At 33.0% G+C, this 20,140-nt stretch overlaps 2 protein-coding genes across 2 annotated transcripts; both read right to left on the bottom strand.

Moving 5' to 3' along the window:
- Positions 1-462: 462 nt before the first annotated feature.
- LOC133679929 (gallate 1-beta-glucosyltransferase 84A24-like) lies at positions 463-2,288 on the bottom strand. Its single transcript, XM_062102671.1, has one exon. The coding sequence runs from the start codon at positions 2,187-2,189 to the stop codon at positions 690-692; it is 1,500 nt and encodes a 499-aa protein (XP_061958655.1). The 5' UTR covers positions 2,190-2,288; the 3' UTR covers positions 463-689.
- A 5,887-nt stretch (positions 2,289-8,175) lies between these two features.
- LOC133679351 (gallate 1-beta-glucosyltransferase 84A24-like) lies at positions 8,176-10,020 on the bottom strand. The gene has a single exon (XM_062101920.1). The coding sequence runs from the start codon at positions 9,898-9,900 to the stop codon at positions 8,389-8,391; it is 1,512 nt and encodes a 503-aa protein (XP_061957904.1). The 5' UTR covers positions 9,901-10,020; the 3' UTR covers positions 8,176-8,388.
- Positions 10,021-20,140: the final 10,120 nt, after the last annotated feature.

Raw genomic sequence — 20,140 nt, forward strand, 5'->3', positions numbered from 1 at the left:
ATAGAATACTCAAGCCAAAAATATGCTTAAATGACTTATATTGAAACCTTTGAGATTGTGCTCCATCTGCATGACTAGAATATACATATGGGTCAAGATTAATGTATACTTTTTGAATATTATCGGCATTATTAACTAAAAATTCAAATATTTGCCAATATAATTCTAGATTACGTTCAAGAGTTGTAATGTTAAATTTTTAATCATGCATGATCCTTTTTTAAAGACTGAAAAAATCCTGGAAACACTATATTTTCAAAACTAGAAGGTTTAGAATTTGTTGTTCTCCACCCACTTGATGATCTATCACTTACTTTTTTTTTAAAATAAACCCATATTTTTGTATTTCTTTGGATTTTGGTTGCTACTCGACATTGTAAAGATCCTATATATAATGAAATTTATACCCAAATCATAAGACAATCATCAATATAATAAAAACTAAAAATATTACAACAACCATTTCAAGCAATTCAAACCAATAAGATTTTAGCAAATTATAAATAGGAGAGTACAAAAAATCGACAACAACCATACATATGGCACTTGGCCTTTACTGTATGTTATTAATACCTAATTAAAAGAAGTAAAAAGGAGACAACTACATAACAAGAGTAATTTCATCATACTAACACTGGATTAAACCCGTTCCATATTCACTGCATATATAGCAAATCTCCTCATGCCGATCACCCCACCAGTTCAACCACTTTCTCGTTGGACTTCACCACTAGCGACACTGGAAACTCATTAGAACCAATGCACTTCCCAGCAATCTCAGACTCATTCGCTTTTACAATATCGTCTGTAAAAGATCGTATATTCCAGTCGGAGGAACCACCCTCAGCCACTGCTGCCTCGGCTGCCTCCTTCCATTTCATTGCATTCTGCTTCATTTCCACTGCCTTAGGTCCCACTGTGGCCTCCAACAAGCATTTCTCTATCTCATCACGAGTAATCAGTTTGTTCTCTGCTTCTCCGCGGCACAAACTCACACCAACCTTAAAGATGTCGACCAAATATTTTGCATTAGTTACTTGATCACCCCATTGAGGGAAAGCCACCACTGGCATGCCTGATGTGAGTGCTTCCATAGTAGAGTTCCACCCACAATGTGTTACAAAGCACGCAATTGATGGGTGAGCTAAAACCTTCTCTTGAGGACTCCATTGCACCACATTGCCCCTGTCCCCTGCTTTCTCCAAGAACCCATCTGGCAGAACAAGGAGGTCATTTCCTGAATCTTTGTGGGGTGGTTTCCTAACTAACAAGAAGGAGACGCCCGAATTCAGTAACCCACAAGCCATCTCGTTCCATTGGTCTTGCTTCAATTGTACGACACTACCGAAAGACACATAAACAACTGATGAATGTGGCTTTGTGTCAAGCCATTCGATGCAATCATCTGCCTTCAGCAAGTCTCCATGGACCGTTGTCTTTCGTACCTTAGGATTTCTGAATAGTGGCCCAACGGTCTTGATGGGGAAGATTTCGGACATGTGCTTGATAAGCTCTGGTTCAAGCTCTTCGAATGTTTCCATCAGGATGCAAAATGGCTTGTCAAGATTTTTGTACTGACCTAAAATAGCCCTCCTCAAGAAAGGATAAGGAGTTGTAGGATATAAGAAACTAGGCACTTCATCATGTTTTAGGAGAGGCATCCATGGTAGTTTGACATCTATCTCGGGGTGCTCCTCATCAGGGAAAGGTACAGCACCGTGATAGTAATGGTAATATGAGGCAAAACAAGCGCAGGATTGAACCCAAAGCATTGCAGAAGGGAGACCTAGACTTGTGGCCACATCTGTAACCCAAGGAATGAAAGGGTTGTTTATGAGGCAAGAAACAGGCTGCCCTTGCTCTGCATTTTTCTTGATCATTTGAGGAATTACTTGTTTACCAACAAGCTCAAGTTGAAGTAAGTATTGATCAAGGTCTTGGTGCCTAGGCTTGTCCTCTTTCCATCCATCTTCAAAGAATTCAAACCGGATAAAGCCATCACCAAACGGGGTTAGCTTATCTATGATGTCACTGGCTTCTCTCATCTCTTTGCCAGTGGTTTCAGTGGTGGAGAAGGTGACAAGGAAGCCTTTGGAGGCAAGAATTTTTCCAAGTCTAAGTAAAGGATTTACATGGCCTTGGGCTGGGAAAGAAACAAGGAAGAGATGGCCAAGAGACTTGGAAACCATTTTTCTCTTCAGGGTTTTTTGACAGGCAAAGAGACAGAAGAGATTGATGTACAGGAGAGGACTTGATGAGTTTGGGAGTGAGTGATGAGCATGGAATGAAAGGATGCAGATATATATAGCATTTATAAGGAGCTACATTCAAAGTTTTTAGTAGTAGATAGATTTATAGAGACTGTTAGTTGGCTGACGGCCATTTGTATACAATTTTTCAATTATAACTCTTTCCTTGGCTTCTTTGAACAGAAGATGAAATCAAATTTGATTCCGCTACTTAATTGACTGTAGCTTTCAATGATTTTACAGTCATATTACAGCAAAATATATATTGTGATTATAGAAGCGAGAAACACGTCTATTTGCAATTTTGTATGTCGATAATCGATTATTATTCTCTTTTTCCGATCATGGAAATCAGCAGTTAAGACATGTTTGAAAATCTTTGGAAAACACTCAGAAACCCAATACATCGGGTAAACCAACAACTTATACCGATTGAATGATGAAGATTAGTTACTAGTGCTAATTACCTGCACTACTTACCGATTACACGTTAATTACCCCCTACTCTTATTCTTCTTTAATAAGATTAGAAAAGCATTATAGTGGACAAAAAACCAACTTAACCGTATAACACAAAAACAAATTGCAGAGAATTATGCAGATGAAAACTGAATTAAACCAAAAAAAACGATTGTATATGTATAATAATATTAATAATAAATAGTGAGTCAATGAATTTCACTTTCCATTTACAGACACGGTACTGCTCTCTTAAACAGAAAAAAAGTACATCGTCAGTTTTGATTGACTCTACAGTAATTAATATTCTTTGTAATATTAGTTTTATATCTAGTTTGTCAGAAGTTCGAAAAACGTTAGATGAGGCTGCTTTAATAATGGTTCGGGAGAATTAATAAATAGCTTCCTGGATTCTACACTAGCATATGCTTTCCAGCACGTCATGTTAAGAAGGATATTCAGTTGCTGCTTACGTTCAAATATTGACATATTGAACAGCATATATATTTTTTTAATATATTAAAATAGCAGTATATTAAATTAATTTTGGTTAATTATGAAAAAATTCATGATTTTAGACGGGAAAACATGATAACCTCATTGAACTTATATAAAAACAAATATGATAAATCAAATATTGAAAGCCAAAAAAAATACAAAATCTAAAAAAAGAAAGTAAGAAAAGCAACTCAAGAAAATAAACCAGTGAATACAAGTCATCTAAAACAATGTTTGGTTCCAACAGACAAAATTGATCAGAATCCCAAGGCAGAAATATGATCGTCATTTTAAACGCCCCCATAAAAGTTTCACCATGTGATCAAGGTCTTGAAGAAATTCGAGTTAAATTCCTTCCCTCTCGACCAATTCAAAAAGAAATCTCCATTGCCATTAATCATATATAAAGATTGTTATTGAGATGGCCTCCGCTAGCTGAATAGCCTCCCTTTCTTTTGGGGGCAAGCCAAATGAATTCATTGAAACAAGGAACGAATAGGCACTCAAGCGGAAAGAAAAGCATCCTGATGAGAGAAGCCGAAGCTCCCACAAAATTACAGACCTACAAAAGCAGACAAAAGAATCCATTTCAGAGCCAAAAAATATATGCTTCCAGTTTCAAATCTGTAAGGTAGTCAGTCCTTTGAAGCAGAGCTCGAGACCAGTTAAATGGTGTCACTTCAACAGCTACCAGTTATGCCAGCTGTTTCGACCATTAGTTCTAGGTCTGCTTCACGTTGCAGAAGACGTAAATTGTATGCAATTTTTCGTCTGATCTCGTAAATAATATATTCTTCTCCTTTGTCCAGTACATTAACTTTGACAATATATATATATATATATATATATATATATATATATATATATATATATATATAATCAAAACCAAATTCATAATAAAAAACAACTCCCTTGCAAACGAAATTGGATGCCTTTTTTTCTTTAGTTAGTAGAGTTTATTTAATTTTAATTAACATATAACCTCCAAGAAATTTTTTTGGGTTTGATGGGTGGATAAGTAAACATACCCATCACCATTCTTTCTTTCTTTTCTTTTTTTTATCAAGAACGACGGGGCTAAAGCCTAAAACATAAAATTACAATTTACAAGCAACACAAGCAAGGAAACATATATCCCATGAATATCTTCAACGATCGAGTTTGAAAACATCCCATGATAGTCTTGTAATTATGGTAATGAATCTGTGGGCATGCAAATGAACAGATAGAGTAATGGTAGAGCAATTCAATTTAATTGGTGAACATTGTATAAAGTCCCGAATTTGAAGGACTGGCCTGGGAGTACCAAGAAAAACACTAGTTTGCTAGAATATGAGTTTGTGATTGTAGGAGAGTGCCAATCAGATCAATAGACGGTGATGGAGGGTGAATATCAACAATGGTTGATCATTTTAAAAAAATTAAATTAGTTTTATTTTAATAAAAAAAATATCAAGAGGTTAGAAGCTGAGTTTTTATTTGATTTACTCAAAATCAATCTAGATTTTCTATCAATTCAAATCAAGTTATTTGTGAAAATTTTATGGTATTTAATAAGTAACTGATAACATCCTATTAATAAGTAACTGATAACATCTTATTAATTATTTTTCAAATCTATATTAAAAAAAATACAGATAAAAAAAAGATAGACAAAATAAAACTCATTACTTACTAAAAGAGATAAAAATATATCTATCTAAAATTTATCTCTCATACTTGTATTTATTTAAAAAAACTCAAAAAATAACTAATAAAATATCACTAACTAATTCATAAACACTTAAAATTTCTAGATTATTCCCTTTTCTATTTTTTTAATACAAATCTATTTAAACTCTATATTAGCCTATTCGGGCTTGTTTGGGAACGTGGTTACGGTTGCTTTTTAAAATACTTTTCATTTCGAAATGCATCAAAATGATTTTTTTATTTTAAAAAATTATTTTTGAGATCAGCGCATTAAAACGATTCAAAACATTTAAAAAAATTAATTTTTTTAGTAATGCAGATTGACCCACATTTCTAAATGTTCTCTTCAAAGTTTTTTTTTATATTAACACATCAAAATTATAAAAAATAAAAAATATATTTTAAAATAAAAAATATCTTTAAAATAAAATAAAAGATAAAAATAAAAGTTATTTCAATCATACCTGAAATGACTGAAACAACCTTGGATTGGATGTCCATAACCAAAGAATGCTTGCAACTGGTATACTTTTCGTCTAATCTCGTAAATAATACCAAATATTCTCCGTGGAGGCAGGGCGATAGAGAAACTAGTTACGTTGTTGTGCATCGTGGGGTGTGATTCCTTCTCTTTACTTGAAATTACTCCTGAAATGTTGTTTCCATCCACATGGAGTTTCAAGCAAGGCTCAAAGAAGTTGGATGATATGTGCCTTCCCAGCAGTACTAAGGTTGCCAAACATACACTTTACCTTTTCTTTAACAGGCATCTGTAATGGACGCGTAAAAACCATCTTTTATGCCTTTGGGCTTCGTTACTACTGAGGTGCTTTCAAATGTTCACTATAATATATATATATATATATATATGGATGTTGTCCCGTTGATTTGAGAACTTTTACTCCATCTTCTTTCTTAGTTGAAGGTTCAATGTAATGCGCAACCTCTGTCTTGAACAAAACTTTTGTGAGAGCTAAAACATTAAATATTAGATGAATGCTTTACGTTGGTCACTATCCATTTTATTATTTTAACACTAGGTTAAAACAAGTCCCCCATCAACTTCATAATAAGTCGGATGATTGCACCAACTCAATAACTTTTTCATTGGACTTCACTCCAGCAAACCGGAATCCTAATTGGAACTAGTGGACTTGCCAGCGAATTGAAGACTTCTTCGCTTCACTTCACTTCACTTCATCAACAGAAGATTGTATGTTGCTGTCTAAGGAACCACCCTCAGCCACTGCTGTCTCATCTGCCTTCTTCAACTTCAATGCATCATGCTTCGTCTCCACTGCCTCAGGCCCCACCGTGGCCTCCGATAACATTCTTGCCAGCGATTTGAAGACTTATTCGCTAGCTTAACTTCATCAACAAAAGATTGTAATTGTCTATTATCTGTCGGAGAAACCTCTACAATTATGAATGGTAACGATGGTACGTAGGGCACCTAACACTAAGTATTTTCTTGTCTTTGATAATGATACAGAGAATGCAATTGATATAGTTAGTGTTGTTGGAGATAACTTTGACGGTTATATTTTATCATATAAAAATAAATTTAAATTTTTAGACGAAGATGAAGAAAAGGATGAATAGGTTGATAACATTCATAATAATTAATGCTGACACAAATGGTAATGTTGTAAATTGCAGGACTAGCAAAGATGGTAGAGATGATAGATGACAAAGGTGTTGAGGATAATTCTAGTTTGATTGGAGGCAGTAAAAATGGCAATAATGATGGTTAAAAAAAAGGGTTACTAAAAGATTAAAATGTGGTGGTACGATATAGGTGACTCGGAATAAGATATATATCCTTCCCCTTTTAATTTAAAATCTAATTACGATAATTACTAATCATAATTCACATATTTTTAGAAAATGATATTGAGATTAGGGTTTATATAAATTTGATATGCAAAGCTTTCTCACACTCAAAAGACATGAAGTTTTTAATAAATTTCTCTTTTTTTTTTTTTTTTATCATAACAACATAGAAGCTTCTATCTAGCAAGCAGATATGTATAATTAATGTTTCTAGCTTCTTTTTTATTTAATTTTGAAGTATTGTTACTTTTTTTTTTGGTTTTTTTATAACAAAACATCAAGTGTGTAGTAACATGTTTTCATTGCTCTTGTAATATCATCATTCGATTAAAAACTCTATGAAAAGTAAGGGTGAACAAAAAAATTAAAAAACCAATTAAACTAAAAAAACTGAAAAAAAAATTAAAAAAATCAAATCATGAAAAAAAACTAATTAAACTGATTAGAATTTAAAAAAACCAACCAGTTTGGTTTGATTTTAGTTTTATAAGCCTGAAACCGAAAAAATCGAACATAGCCAAACCCAAACCTAAAAAAACCGAGCCAAACCGGAAAAACCAAGCTAAACCGGAAAAAACCGGTTTTTATTTTAAAATAACTGAATCAAACCGAAACCGGCCAGTTTGAACCAGTTTCGGTTCGAATCAATTTCGGTTCGTTTTTCAGTTTTTTTTAAAAACCAGTTTGATTCCAACTTTTTTTATAAAAACCAAACCGAACTAAAAATGAACACCCCTAAAAAAAAAACACATTAAACACAACTATTTTTACCTAGATGTAAGAGTATTAATTGATTAGAATTTGCTTTTTTTCTTAATAAAAATATAAAATAGTTATTCTCAATCTTTTTAAATAAAAATAGACATGACAGTTAATTACTTATAAATATTATGTTTACTTCATTTCTGGTTTCTATTGGTGTGGTTGACTATGACCGCGCGCATTAAAGTGCATAAGAAATAAATTAGCTCCCTGTAATAATTTGCCTTGATTAACTTAGGACAGGACTTGACGTCTGACTCCCTAATTATCTAATCAAATTATTCTTAAGAAAAAAAAGATAATCTAATTAAATCCCAATTATCATTCTATATCTCAAAAGAAAAGAAAAATGCATTGATTGCGATTATTAATTATTAGAGATAAGAGTTGTACCTCGAAAGCCATTTAATTGATTAAAAAATAAACTTAAGTCAAATGTGCTCCATTATTAATGATTAGAGTTGTAATGTTAAATTCTTAACCATGCATAATCCTTTCTTGAAAATTAAAAAAATCCTTGAGACAATATATTTTCAAAACTAAATCCATACTTTTGTATTTCTTTGGATTTTGATTACTGCTCGATATTATAGATATTATGAAATTTATAACCAAATCATAAGACAATCATGAATATAATAAAAACTAAAAATATTACAACAATTTTAATTTTCAACAACCATTCCAAGCAATTCAAACCAATAAGATATTAGCAAATTATAAATTCGATAACAACCATACATATGGCCTTTATATGGCATTAGGCCTTTACTGTATATTATTAATAGCTAATTAAAAGAAGTAAAAAGCAGACAACTACATAACAAGAGTAATATCATCATACTAACACTGGATTAAACCCGTTCCATATTCACGGCATATATAGCAAATCTACTCATGCCGATGACCCCACCAGTTCAGCCACTTTCTCGTTGGACTTCACCACTACCGACACTAGAGACTCATTAGAACCAATACACTTTCTAGCAATCTCAGACTCCTTCGCTTTTACAATATCGTCAGTAAAAGATCGTATATTCCAGTCGGAGGAACCACCCTCAGCCACTGCTGCCGCGGCTGCCTCCTTCCATTTCATTGCATTCTGCTTCATTTCCACTGCCTTAGGTCCCACTGTGGCCTCCAACAAGCATTTCTCTATCTCATCACGAGTAATCAGTTTGTTCTCTGCTTCTCCGCGGCACATTCTCACACCAACCTTAAGGATGTCGACCAAATATTTTGCATTAGTTACTTGATCACCCCATTGAGGGAAAGCCACCACTGGCATGCCTGATGTGAGTGCTTCCATAGAAGAGTTCCACCCACAATGTGTTACAAAGCACGCAACTGATGGGTGAGTTAAAACCTTCTCTTGAGGACTCCATTGCACCACCTTGCCCCTGTCTCCTGCTTTCTCCAAGAACCCATCTGGCAGAACAAGGAGGTCATGTCCAGCATCTTTCTGGGCTGGTTTCATAACTATCAAGAAGGAGACGACCGAATTCAATAACCCATGAGCGATCTCGTTCCATTGGTCTTGCTTCAATTGTACGACACTACCGAAAGACACATAAACAACTGATGAAGGTGGCTTTGTGTCAAGCCATTCGATGCAATCATCTGCCTTCAGCAAGTCTCCATGGACCGTTGTCTTTGATGCCTTAGGATTTCTGAATAGCGGCCCAACGGCCTTGATGGGGAAGATTTCGGACATGTGCTTGATAAGCTCTGGTTCAAGCTCTTCGAATGTTTCCATCAGGATGCAAAATGGCTTGTCAAGATTTTTGTACTGACCTAAAATAGCCCTCCTCAAGAAAGGATAAGGAGTTGTAGGATATAAGAAACTAGGCACTTCATCATGTTTTAGGAGAGGCATATTGCATGGTAATTGGACATCTATCTCGGGGTGCTCCTCATCAGGGAAAGGTACAGTACCGTGATAGTAATGGTAATATGAGGCAAAACAAGCGCAGGATTGAATCCAAAGCATTGCAGAAGGGAGACCTAGACTTGTGGCCACATCTGTAACCCAAGGAATGAAAGGGTTGTTTATGAGGCAAGAAACAGGCCGCCCTTGCTCTGCATTTTTCTTGATCATTTGAGGAATTACTTGTTTACCAACAAGCTCAAGTTGAAGTAAGTATTGATCAAGGTCTTGGTGCCTATCCTGGTCCTCTTCCCATCCATCTTCAAAGAATTCAAACCGGATAAAGCCATCACCAAACGGGGTCAGCTTATCTATGATGTCACTGGCTTTTCTCATCTGTTTGCCAGTGATTTCAGTACTGGAGAAGGTGACAAGGAAGCCTTTGGAGGCAAGAATTTTTCCAAGTCTAAGTAAAGGATTTACATGGCCTTGGGCTGGGAAAGAAACAAGGAAGAGATGGCCAAGAGACTCGGAAACCATTTTTCTCTTCCGGGGTTTTTTGACTGGCAGAGAGACGGAAGAGAATGAGAAGAGATTGATGTACTGTAGAGGACTTGATGAGTTTGGGAGTGAGTGGTGACCATGGAATGAAAGGATGCAGATAAATATAGCATTTATAAGGAGTTCCATTCAAAGTTTTTAGTGATAGATAGATCTACAGAGACTGTTAGTTGGCTGACGGGCGGATACATAATGTTAAAATAACTAAGAAGAAATAAAGAAGAAAGCTAGACTTCTCAATTAATCTGTTTATTATGAGTGTTTAGACTTAATCTAAATACAAATAAAATATATATAGGTTAAACTGAAAGTACTATTTTATCCTTAATAAATAAGACTACATAAATATTATTTAACATCTCCCCTCAAACTCACAATACGGCAGTTACAAGCATCGAAAGTTTGTCAACTAGAAAGCAAAAATAAGAGATGGAATGCGCCTTGGTAAAGAAATCTGCAATCTGCAAGGAAAAAAGAACAAAAGGCAAAGCAATGGTGTCATGCTTGAGATGATGACGAGTAAAATGACAATCGATCTCAATGTGCTTAGTTCGCTCATGAAAAATCGAGTTTCGAGCAATCTGAATAGAACTCTGGTTGTCACAATACATAGGAGTAGGATGCGAAAAAGAAACTCCCATATCAGCAAGTAACCAACGTAACCAAACAATCTTTTTGGTAGTAGATGACATGGCACGATATTCTGCTTTGGTGGATGATTGAGAAATAATAGATTGTTTCTTGCTCTTCCAAGAAATAAGAGAATCACCTAAAAAGATACAGAACCCGGTAACAGACTTGCGATCTGTCGGATCACTACCATGATTAGCATCAGAGTATGCACGCAACTCCAAGGAATAGGTGGATGAAAGTAAAAGACTCTGAAAATCTATACCCCGAAGATATCACAAAATACAAAGAATAGCTGCCTAGTGAATAGTAGTATGAGAAGCAACAAACTGACTAACAACATGAACAACATATGCAATATCTGGACGAGTAATGGTGAGATATTCCAAACTCCCAACAATAGTGCGGTATAAAGTAGGATCTATCAAGGGTAAACCATCAAAAGAAGAGTACCTTGCGTTAACCTCAATAGGAGTATCTACAGTTTTGTTATTAGTAAGTCTAGCCCGCTCAAGAACATCTGCAACATATTTCGACTGAGAAAGAAGGTAACCTCTAGGTGAGTATGTTACTTTAATATCCAAGAAATATCAAAGATAACCCAAATCCTTCATTTCAAATCGTCTAGCCAACTATGTCTTCAAAACTGAATACCATCAATGTCAACACCAGTAATAATTATGTCATTAACATATAAAGACAGAATGATATGACCTGCATCAGTGCACTTAATAAAAAGAGCAAAATCATGACTGCTAAAAACAAAGCCAAGAGACGAGATCACAATAGAGAATTTCTCAAACCAAGCATGGGGTTCTTGTTTGACACCACATAATGCTTTCTTAAGCTTACAAACATATCCAAAGTCATGTGAAATACCAGGAGGGGATGCCACATAAACTTTTTCTTGAAGATCTCCATTCAAGAAGGCATTTTTAACATCAAGCTGAGAAATATGTTACTGACGAATCGAAGCTACGACAATAAGAGTATGAATAGTAGTCATTTTTAACCGGGAAAAATATCTCCTCATAGTTCATACCATACTATTGAGAGTATCCTTTTGCAATCAGCCTAGCTTTGTATCGCTCAATAGACCCATCAGAATTAGTCTTGATCTTATACACACAACGACAACCAATAACACCCTTACCAAGAGGTAGAGAAACCAGATCCCAAGTATCTGTCTTATGCAAAGCAGAAAGTTCCTCATCCATAGCTTGCTGCTAAAGTGGATCAAGAATTACCTCTTTATAGGAAGAGGGCTCAAAGAGACAATGAATAGAAGCTAAAAAGAAAGTAAATGATGAAGAATAACAAGAATAAGCAAAATCTGGTAGTTTTATAGACTTACAAATGTGGATGGACTGACGTGGAGGTGGATCCACAGTCTCAAATGAAGTTTGAGGGGCTGTAGATGAGAATGGAGCTTCAGGTGTGCCAGAGAGTAAAGTACCAGTACCTACAGAGTTATGAGTACAAATTGATCGAACATGGGGAGATGTATCATTACCAGAATCTTCAGAAAAGGGATCTATACGAATAAGATTAGATTTAATCAGGCTATGAGTAGTGGATGGTATAAAAGAAAGGTATATGCTCAAGGAAGACAACATGACGAGACACATAAAGTTTTTGAGTTATTGGATCAAAACAACAATACCCCTTTTTACCTTCACCATAACACAGAAAGACACAAATAGCGGATCGAGAGGATAGCTTACTGCGTTCTACATGAGGACGAAGAACGAAACAAGTATAACCAAAGACTCTAAATGAGGAATAATCAGGGACATACCCATATAACTTTTCAAAAGGAGATAGACCCAAACTATGAGAATATAGAATTGTATTAATCAAACTTACAGCAGTAAGAACAACTTCTCCCCAAAACTCACTAGGAACAAAAGCAGACAACAAGAGAGAACGAGCAGTTTTGACAATGTGCCTATGTTTTCTTTCAGCAACACCATTTTGTTCAGGAGTATCTGTACATGAAGTTTGGTGGATGGTTCCATCTAAGGCAAGCAATTGATAAAATTTATATTAGAAGTGTATTCCCCACCCAAATCACACCTAAAGCATTTGATCATAGTAGAATGTTGAGTTTTAATAAGAGCTCAAAAAGCTGCATATATCTCAAAGAATTTAGAATGATGTTTCATTAAATAAACCCAACAATAACGAGTATGATCATCAATAAAATAGACATAATATCGAGACCCTCTTTTTGTGGCAACAGGAGAAGGTCCCCATACATCAGAATGAATTAAATTAAATGGTGAAGAAGAAACAGAAATACTTCGATTAAAAGGTAAAGTGGAAAATTTTGACAGTTTACATCCACTACAATCAGAAATGTCACAAGTTTTCAAATTTCCTAAAACTCCTATGGATGCCAAAAATCTCAAACGAGAAGACGAAACATGACTTAGATGGGAATGCTATAAATAAAAACTAGAAGATGAAAGACTCAAACGAAAAGAAGATAAATAAACAGTAGTGGTAGCAGTAGCGGCAGCAGCAACCAACACTTTTAACTCATCCAAAATATATAGTCCATTCTCCCTACGGCCTGTCTCAATCAGCTTCTGAGACTGCAGATCCTGTACACAACATAAAGAACCAAAAAACATGACTAAATAATCACCAGAATCATATATTTGACAAATAGACGTAAGATTCAATTTGAGTTTTGAAATAAGATAAACATTAGAAAGAGACAAGTGAGGTGTAACAACAGAACCAACACCTGTTAAGGGCATAGGAGTGTCATCAGCAGTCATAACAGGAATGGAGGACAAAGGGGACACAGAGGTAATGAAGAATCTGGAGACATATGATGGGAAGAACCAGAATCCAAAACCCATACAGAGTGTGACATACTTGAGGAACTATAAGGCAACTGACCTATGGAAGAAGAAGCGGACATTGCTTGTGGCTGCAAGGAGAGAAACTTCTGAAATTGCTCAGCCAAAGTATTAGGATCGGTAATAGAGCCCAGGGAAGCTACTACTGCGGTATTGTTGTGTGGTGGTTTATAACCATGAGGTGGTCTATGAGCATTAGATTGTGACTGACTGCCAGGTTTCCAAGCTTGATTATGTTGTCTCAACTTAAGGCACTTAGCCTTCCAATGACCTTTCTACTTACAGAAACTATACTCATCGAAACCAACCCTTGTGTAAGGCTTATTCTGATGATTAGAGAATGCTTAGAAGATACTACTAGTATAGAAGGATTTGAAGCAGAAAGAATTCTCTTTTCAGAATAAGAATGAAGATGTATTTCTTCAGCCAATAACTCACTGATAACAGAGTCAACAGAAGGCAGTGGAGAATGATTCAGAATTGAACCTCTAAGTCCTTCAAAATCACTGCGAAGTGCTGTTAAAAACTGCACCAATCGTTGCTACTCTCTGCGCTCAATATAGGCACCATATGCCTTTAATTCTGTAAGAGCCAATTGATCCCAAAGATCTGTCATAACAGATTAAAACTCTTGAATACTCATATTCTTCTGATGAAGAGCTCGTATGCCATTCTCTAATTGATACTGTTTTGCAAAATTTTATTGTGTGAATAATCTTTGCAGATGATCCCAAACCTCTTTTGTTGTCTCATACTTCACCAACTGGGTACCTATCGAATGCTCAACAGAATTGTTGATCCAAGTAATGATCTTTGCATTATTTGCTTTCCATGTATCTATCAAGGCAGCATCCCCCTCCTCAATATTCTTAGTTATCATAGAAGTTCCACTAACATACCCCTATATCTTCTTACCCTGAAATTTCTCATTACATAACTCCAATACGAATAGTTCTTCCCATCCAACCTCACACTCACAGACTGAAGTGAATCATCTCTTTTAGTAGCCATAATCAACAATCACAGATAACCAGAATGCAAAAGCAGCGGGGAACAAAATACCAAATTGCAGAAACTTAACAGAGATTACAGAAACTAAACAAATATCTTCTCGAAATTATACTATTACTCCAAAACACAAAATAAATTTGCAAAAACTGAACGCAAATAACAAATTGCAGAAGCTAAAGAGAAGACGAAATACCAAAATAATTGCAGAAACTGACGAAATACCAAATTTTTTTGCAGAAGCGGAAGACAAAATATCACTCCAAAAAATTTGTTCGGGATCCATGAAGTTGTGTTAGGGATTAAGCCTCATTTCATAAAACTAACTCTGATACCATGTTAAAATAACTAAGAACAAACACAAAAAGGAGGCTAGAATTCTCAATTAATCTGTTTATTACGAGTGCTTAGACTTAACCTAAATATAAATAAAGTATATATAGGTTAAACTAAAAGTACTATTCTACCCTTAATAAATAAGACTACATAAATATTAGTTAACACATACAATGTTTCAATTATAACTCTTTCCTTGGCTTCTTCGAACAAAAGATGAAATCAAATTTGATTATGCTACTTATTAACTTTAGCTTTCAATGATTTTGCAGTCATATTAGAGCAAAATGTATATTGTGATTATAGAAGCGAGAAACACATCTATTTGCAATTTTGTATGTCGATTATTACTCTCTTTTTCCGATCATGAAAATCAGTAGGTTAGGTTTTAGGTGAAGTATCAAGAAATGATTTATATTATTTTTTAACACATCTTCTTGAATGAAAATCCTTTATACTTGAAACTTGTATAGACCCACATTACCTTATATTCAAATTTTATCAAATAAATGAGGATGATGAGATTCGAATTTATGACCGCTTAGTCATTAAGGTTTTAATACTATATCAAAGAACAAATTCAATCTAAAAACTTAAATTATTAGGTAAGATTCTAATAAATAATTTATATTATTTTCTAACAAAAATACATCATATTTGAAAATATTTAGAAAACACTCAGAAACCCAATACATCGGGTAATGAAACCAACAACTTATACCGATGGAATGATGAAGATTAATTACTAGTGCAAGTGCACTTCATTCCTTGATTTCTGGTTGTCTATGAAAGATTTTTTTGTCTCCTTGCGCCAATTACCAGCTCTACTTACCGATTACACGTTAATTACCCTGATGCAAATCAGGAGGCGCGACCTTTAACCCACAAAGTCTACCAGGCACAGGAGACTGTCGGAAAAAGGAAAACCTGTTATAAACTCATTAGCCGTAGAATTCTATCCTAGTTAGCTGTTAGTTCCTAGTCTAGCTTACGTATTAAATTATAATTTTTTAGTTAAAGGGTAGGGCACGTTTTGTTTTTGAAAACTAATCTTTTTATTAAATAGAATTTGGAGCCAAAATTCTTAAAATCACGAGTTAAATGCTAAAATCATATGATTTTATAAGTGAATACATGTTTAACATGTAAAATCATTTTAAAAACTTGAAAAATAGATAAACTCAAATTAAAATCAGGTAAAATTAATAAAATCATGTGAAATCAATAAAATGTAAAATCATGAGTTTGTAACCATTTTTATGATTTAAAAAAAGATATATACATTTTTGTGGTGCCGTATATTAGATATTTAGATCTGGGTGGACGGTGAGGATGCAATGCATCTTGGTCTAGGTGGGGTCCGAAGTAAGAGTTTTGAAAATAATGTTAATGAACAGTTAAAGATTATTGCAGACCTGCAGTTGTTGCTAGCTTGTCTGTTTTAAGGTGTGTTTTGCAAGGCTGTGCAATTATTATTTTGTAAAATTTTAAAAAAATTAAATTATTTTTTTAATATTTTTAAATCTAATATATTAATATTAAAAATATTTTTTAAAAAATAAAATAAAAATGTATTTTTAATATATTTTAAAATAAAAATTATTTTAAAAAAACAATCATTAGTTATCATCCTCTTAAATATCTTTTAAAAAACATCTTTATTGAACACACAGTTGGCTCGGTCAACAGCTGGCTCAAGTGAACTGAAAGCCATGTATTTTATAATGTTTTGCCCTGCCTTGTTCATAAATTGATAGAAAATAATAGTAATATAACGACGTCTGCGTATATACTCATCGTCACTGATCCATTTGATATTTTAAGTTTTAATTATACCTAACTTATAAAGCCCGAACTGAATTGTATCATGACCATATTCAAGGTCTGCTATGAGAAGTATAAGTTGGAGCTTTTTAGCCAGCCACAGACAGACAAGGTTTGTTTGTCATGAATAGTTTTTTTTTGGCTGATTTAAATTGATTCATGAATTATTAAACACATTGTATCTAGAAAAAATTTCTTTATATTTTTATAATTTTATGATGTATTTTTACTTTATATTATATTTTTTTTATAATTGGAGGGATTATAAATTGTGAGTCAATGAATTTGACTTTCCATATACATTGTGGGTCATTTACCGACACGATGCGCTCTTAAACAGCAAAAAAGTACATCGTCAGTTTTGATTGATCCTACAGTAATGAATATTCTTTTTAATATTATCTAGTTTCCAGAAGTTTGAAAAACGTTGGGTGAGGATGCTTTAATAATGGTTCGGGAGAATTAATAAATATTCATGAGTGCTCCGTCTAATTTTAGTAACTCCCAATTGCACTCAGGAGTGCTCCGTCTAATTTTAGTTGCCAATCCAGTCAAGATGTCACTCAAGAATTAGAAGTTCAGCTATAAAAAAAAAATCCTTCCAGTTTCAAATCTGTAAGTCAATCCTTTGAAGCAGTACTTGAGACCAGTTAAATGGTGTCACTTCAACAGCTACCAGTTATTCCACCTTCTTTGACCCTTAGTTAATTCTAGGTCTGCTTCACGTAGCAGAAGACGTAAATTGCATGCCATTTTTCTTCTGATGTCGTAAATAATGCTTCTCCTTTGTGCAGTACATTAACTTTGACAATATATATATATATATATATATATATATATATATATATATATATATATATATAATCAAAACCAAATTCAAAAAAAAAAACATAATAAAAAACAATTCCCTTGCAAACGAAATTGGATGGCTTTTTTTCTTTAATTAGTAGAGTTTACTTAATTTTAATTAACATATAACCTCCACAAAATTAAAGACCTATAAAAGCAGACAAAAGAAACCATTTTGGAGCCAAAAAAATATATATGCTTTCATTTTGGGTTAATCCACACGGTTGATCCAGGTTTTAACTTTCTTTAGTTTTTTAAACTTGATCTAGTTTTAATTTCAAGTCAGTCAAATTACGGGTCAACCTATTAAACCGATTTCAAATCTATAAGTTAGCCAATCCTTTGAAGCAGAACTAGAGATAATTTATTGATATGGTTTTTTCAATAATGTGAGTGTAATTTTATTTATACATATTTACATATATATTCTAATAAAAAAAATTATCTTAACAATTCGGGTAAACCAACAACTTATACCGATTGAATGATGAAGATTAATTACTGGTGCAAGTGCACTTCATTCCTTGATTTCTGGTTGTATATGAAAGATTTTTTTTTTGTCTCCTTGCGCTAATTTCCAACTCTACTTTGAAGCTGTAATTCTATCCTTTGAAGTTATTCCACCTGCTTGCTTTGACCATTAGTTCTAGGTCTGCTTCACGTTACAGAAGACGCAAATTGTATGCCATTTTTCTTCAGATGTCGTAAATAATACTTCTCCTTTGTGCAGTACATTAACTTATATATTACAATTTACAAGCAACACAAGCATGGTAACGTACCATGATTATCTTCAACGATCGAGTTGGAAAACATCCCATGATAGTCTTGTAATTATGGTAATGAATATGTGGACATGCAAATAAACAGATAGAGTAATGGTAGAGCAATTCAATTTAATTGGTGAACATTGTATAAAGTCTCGAATTTGAAGGATTGGGAGTACTAAGAAAAACACTAGTTTCTCTTTACAATCAATGTACTTTGTTAAAGATGCTTTGCTAGCTAGTATTGAGGTTGTGATTGTAGGGAAATCAATAGAGGGTGATGGGTTAGAAATATCAACAATGAAATCATTTAAAATAAATCAAAATAATATTATTTTAATAAAAAAGTTAAAAATTAAGTTTTTAGTTAATTTATTTAAAATAAGCTTAAATTTTTTATAAGATCATATCAAATTTTTTATAAAAAAATCATGGTATTCAATTAAATAAATAATGACATTCTATTAATTATTTTCTTATTAATTACTTTTCAGATCTATATTAAAAAATATATATATAGATACAAAGAAAAAACAAAATGAAACTTATAACTTATCAAAAATGATAAAAATATATTCATCTATAATTTTTTTATATATATTTAAAAAATAATTAATAAAATATCAGTAATTAATCCATAAACACCTAGAATTTCTAGATTATTCTCTTTTCTATATATTTTTAACACGAATCGATATAAACTCTAGATCAACCGATTCTTAAATTGACATGTTTTTATAATTAGTCACGAAACACATTTTGCAAACCGTGTCATCCTTCATGTCTTCGAAGTTTGGTAAATGACTAAATGTTGCTCTTATATTTTACTTTTCAAACACAGCATTCACTCTCAATATCCAATAGAGGATGATGGGTGATGGATTAGAAATATCAACATTGGCTGATTATTTAAAAAAATTAAAATAATATTATTTTAATAAAAAATTCAAGAGTTAGAAACCAAATTTTTATTTGATTTACTCAAAATAAATTTAAATTTTTTATCAGATCAAATCAAATTATTTATAAAAAAAATTCATGGTATTCAATAAATAAATAATAACATTCTATTAATTACTTTCCTATTAATTACTTTTCAGGTCTCTATTGAAAACAAATACAGACACAAAGAAAAAAGATAAAATGAAACTCTTAACTTATCAAAAATGATAAAAATGTATCCATTTAGAATTTTTCTTCTCATACTTATATTTATTCAAAAAAAACTTTAAAAAACTCCTAAAATATTAAAATTTCTAGATTATTCTCTTTTCTATATTATTTTAACACGAATTGATTTAAATTCTAGATCAGCCGATTCTTAAATTTACATGTTTTTATAATTAGTCAAGAAACACATTATAGATTTTATTCACTACTAAAAAATATAGTAATTAGCAACGGATTGGTTCGTTGCAAATAATGCTAAAATCCGTTGCTAGAACAATTTAGCAATGGAATCAGCAACGGCAAATATCGGATGCAGATTTATCGTTGCTGATTTCGCAGCAACGAAAATTCCGTTGCTTACAATTAGCAATGGATAATCCGATGCTAACAACCAGCAACGGATATTTCGTTGCTAATTTTAGCAACGAAAATTCCGTTGCTAATTTTGGGAATCAACAATGGATAATCCGTTGCTGAGTATATTATTTTTTATTAAATTAATTTTTATTTATTTATTAAAATGACTTTTAATTTGTTTAATTAATTATTTATGGATATTTTAAAAGTTGTAGAATATATATAACCAACATAAATTAATATTAAAAATAATTGTATAACTAATAAAAAATGAAATAAAAATAATATTCATATTATAAAAATTTAGTCAAACTTGTATTAATACAATTAAGTTGAAATACAATTTAAAAAAAAATAACAAAAGATACAATTATGGTGCTGGTTGCGAAGACGAACCATTTGGATCGA

Source organism: Populus nigra, chromosome 19, assembly GCF_951802175.1.
Source record: "Populus nigra chromosome 19, ddPopNigr1.1, whole genome shotgun sequence".
Lineage (NCBI taxonomy): Eukaryota > Viridiplantae > Streptophyta > Magnoliopsida > Malpighiales > Salicaceae > Populus > Populus nigra.

Excerpts from the sequence above, each read along its gene's own strand:
- LOC133679929 (XM_062102671.1), bottom strand. The coding sequence starts at position 2,189 with ATGGTTTCCAAGTCTCTTGGCCATCTCTTCCTTGTTTCTTTCCCAGCC.
- LOC133679351 (XM_062101920.1), bottom strand. The coding sequence starts at position 9,900 with ATGGTTTCCGAGTCTCTTGGCCATCTCTTCCTTGTTTCTTTCCCAGCC.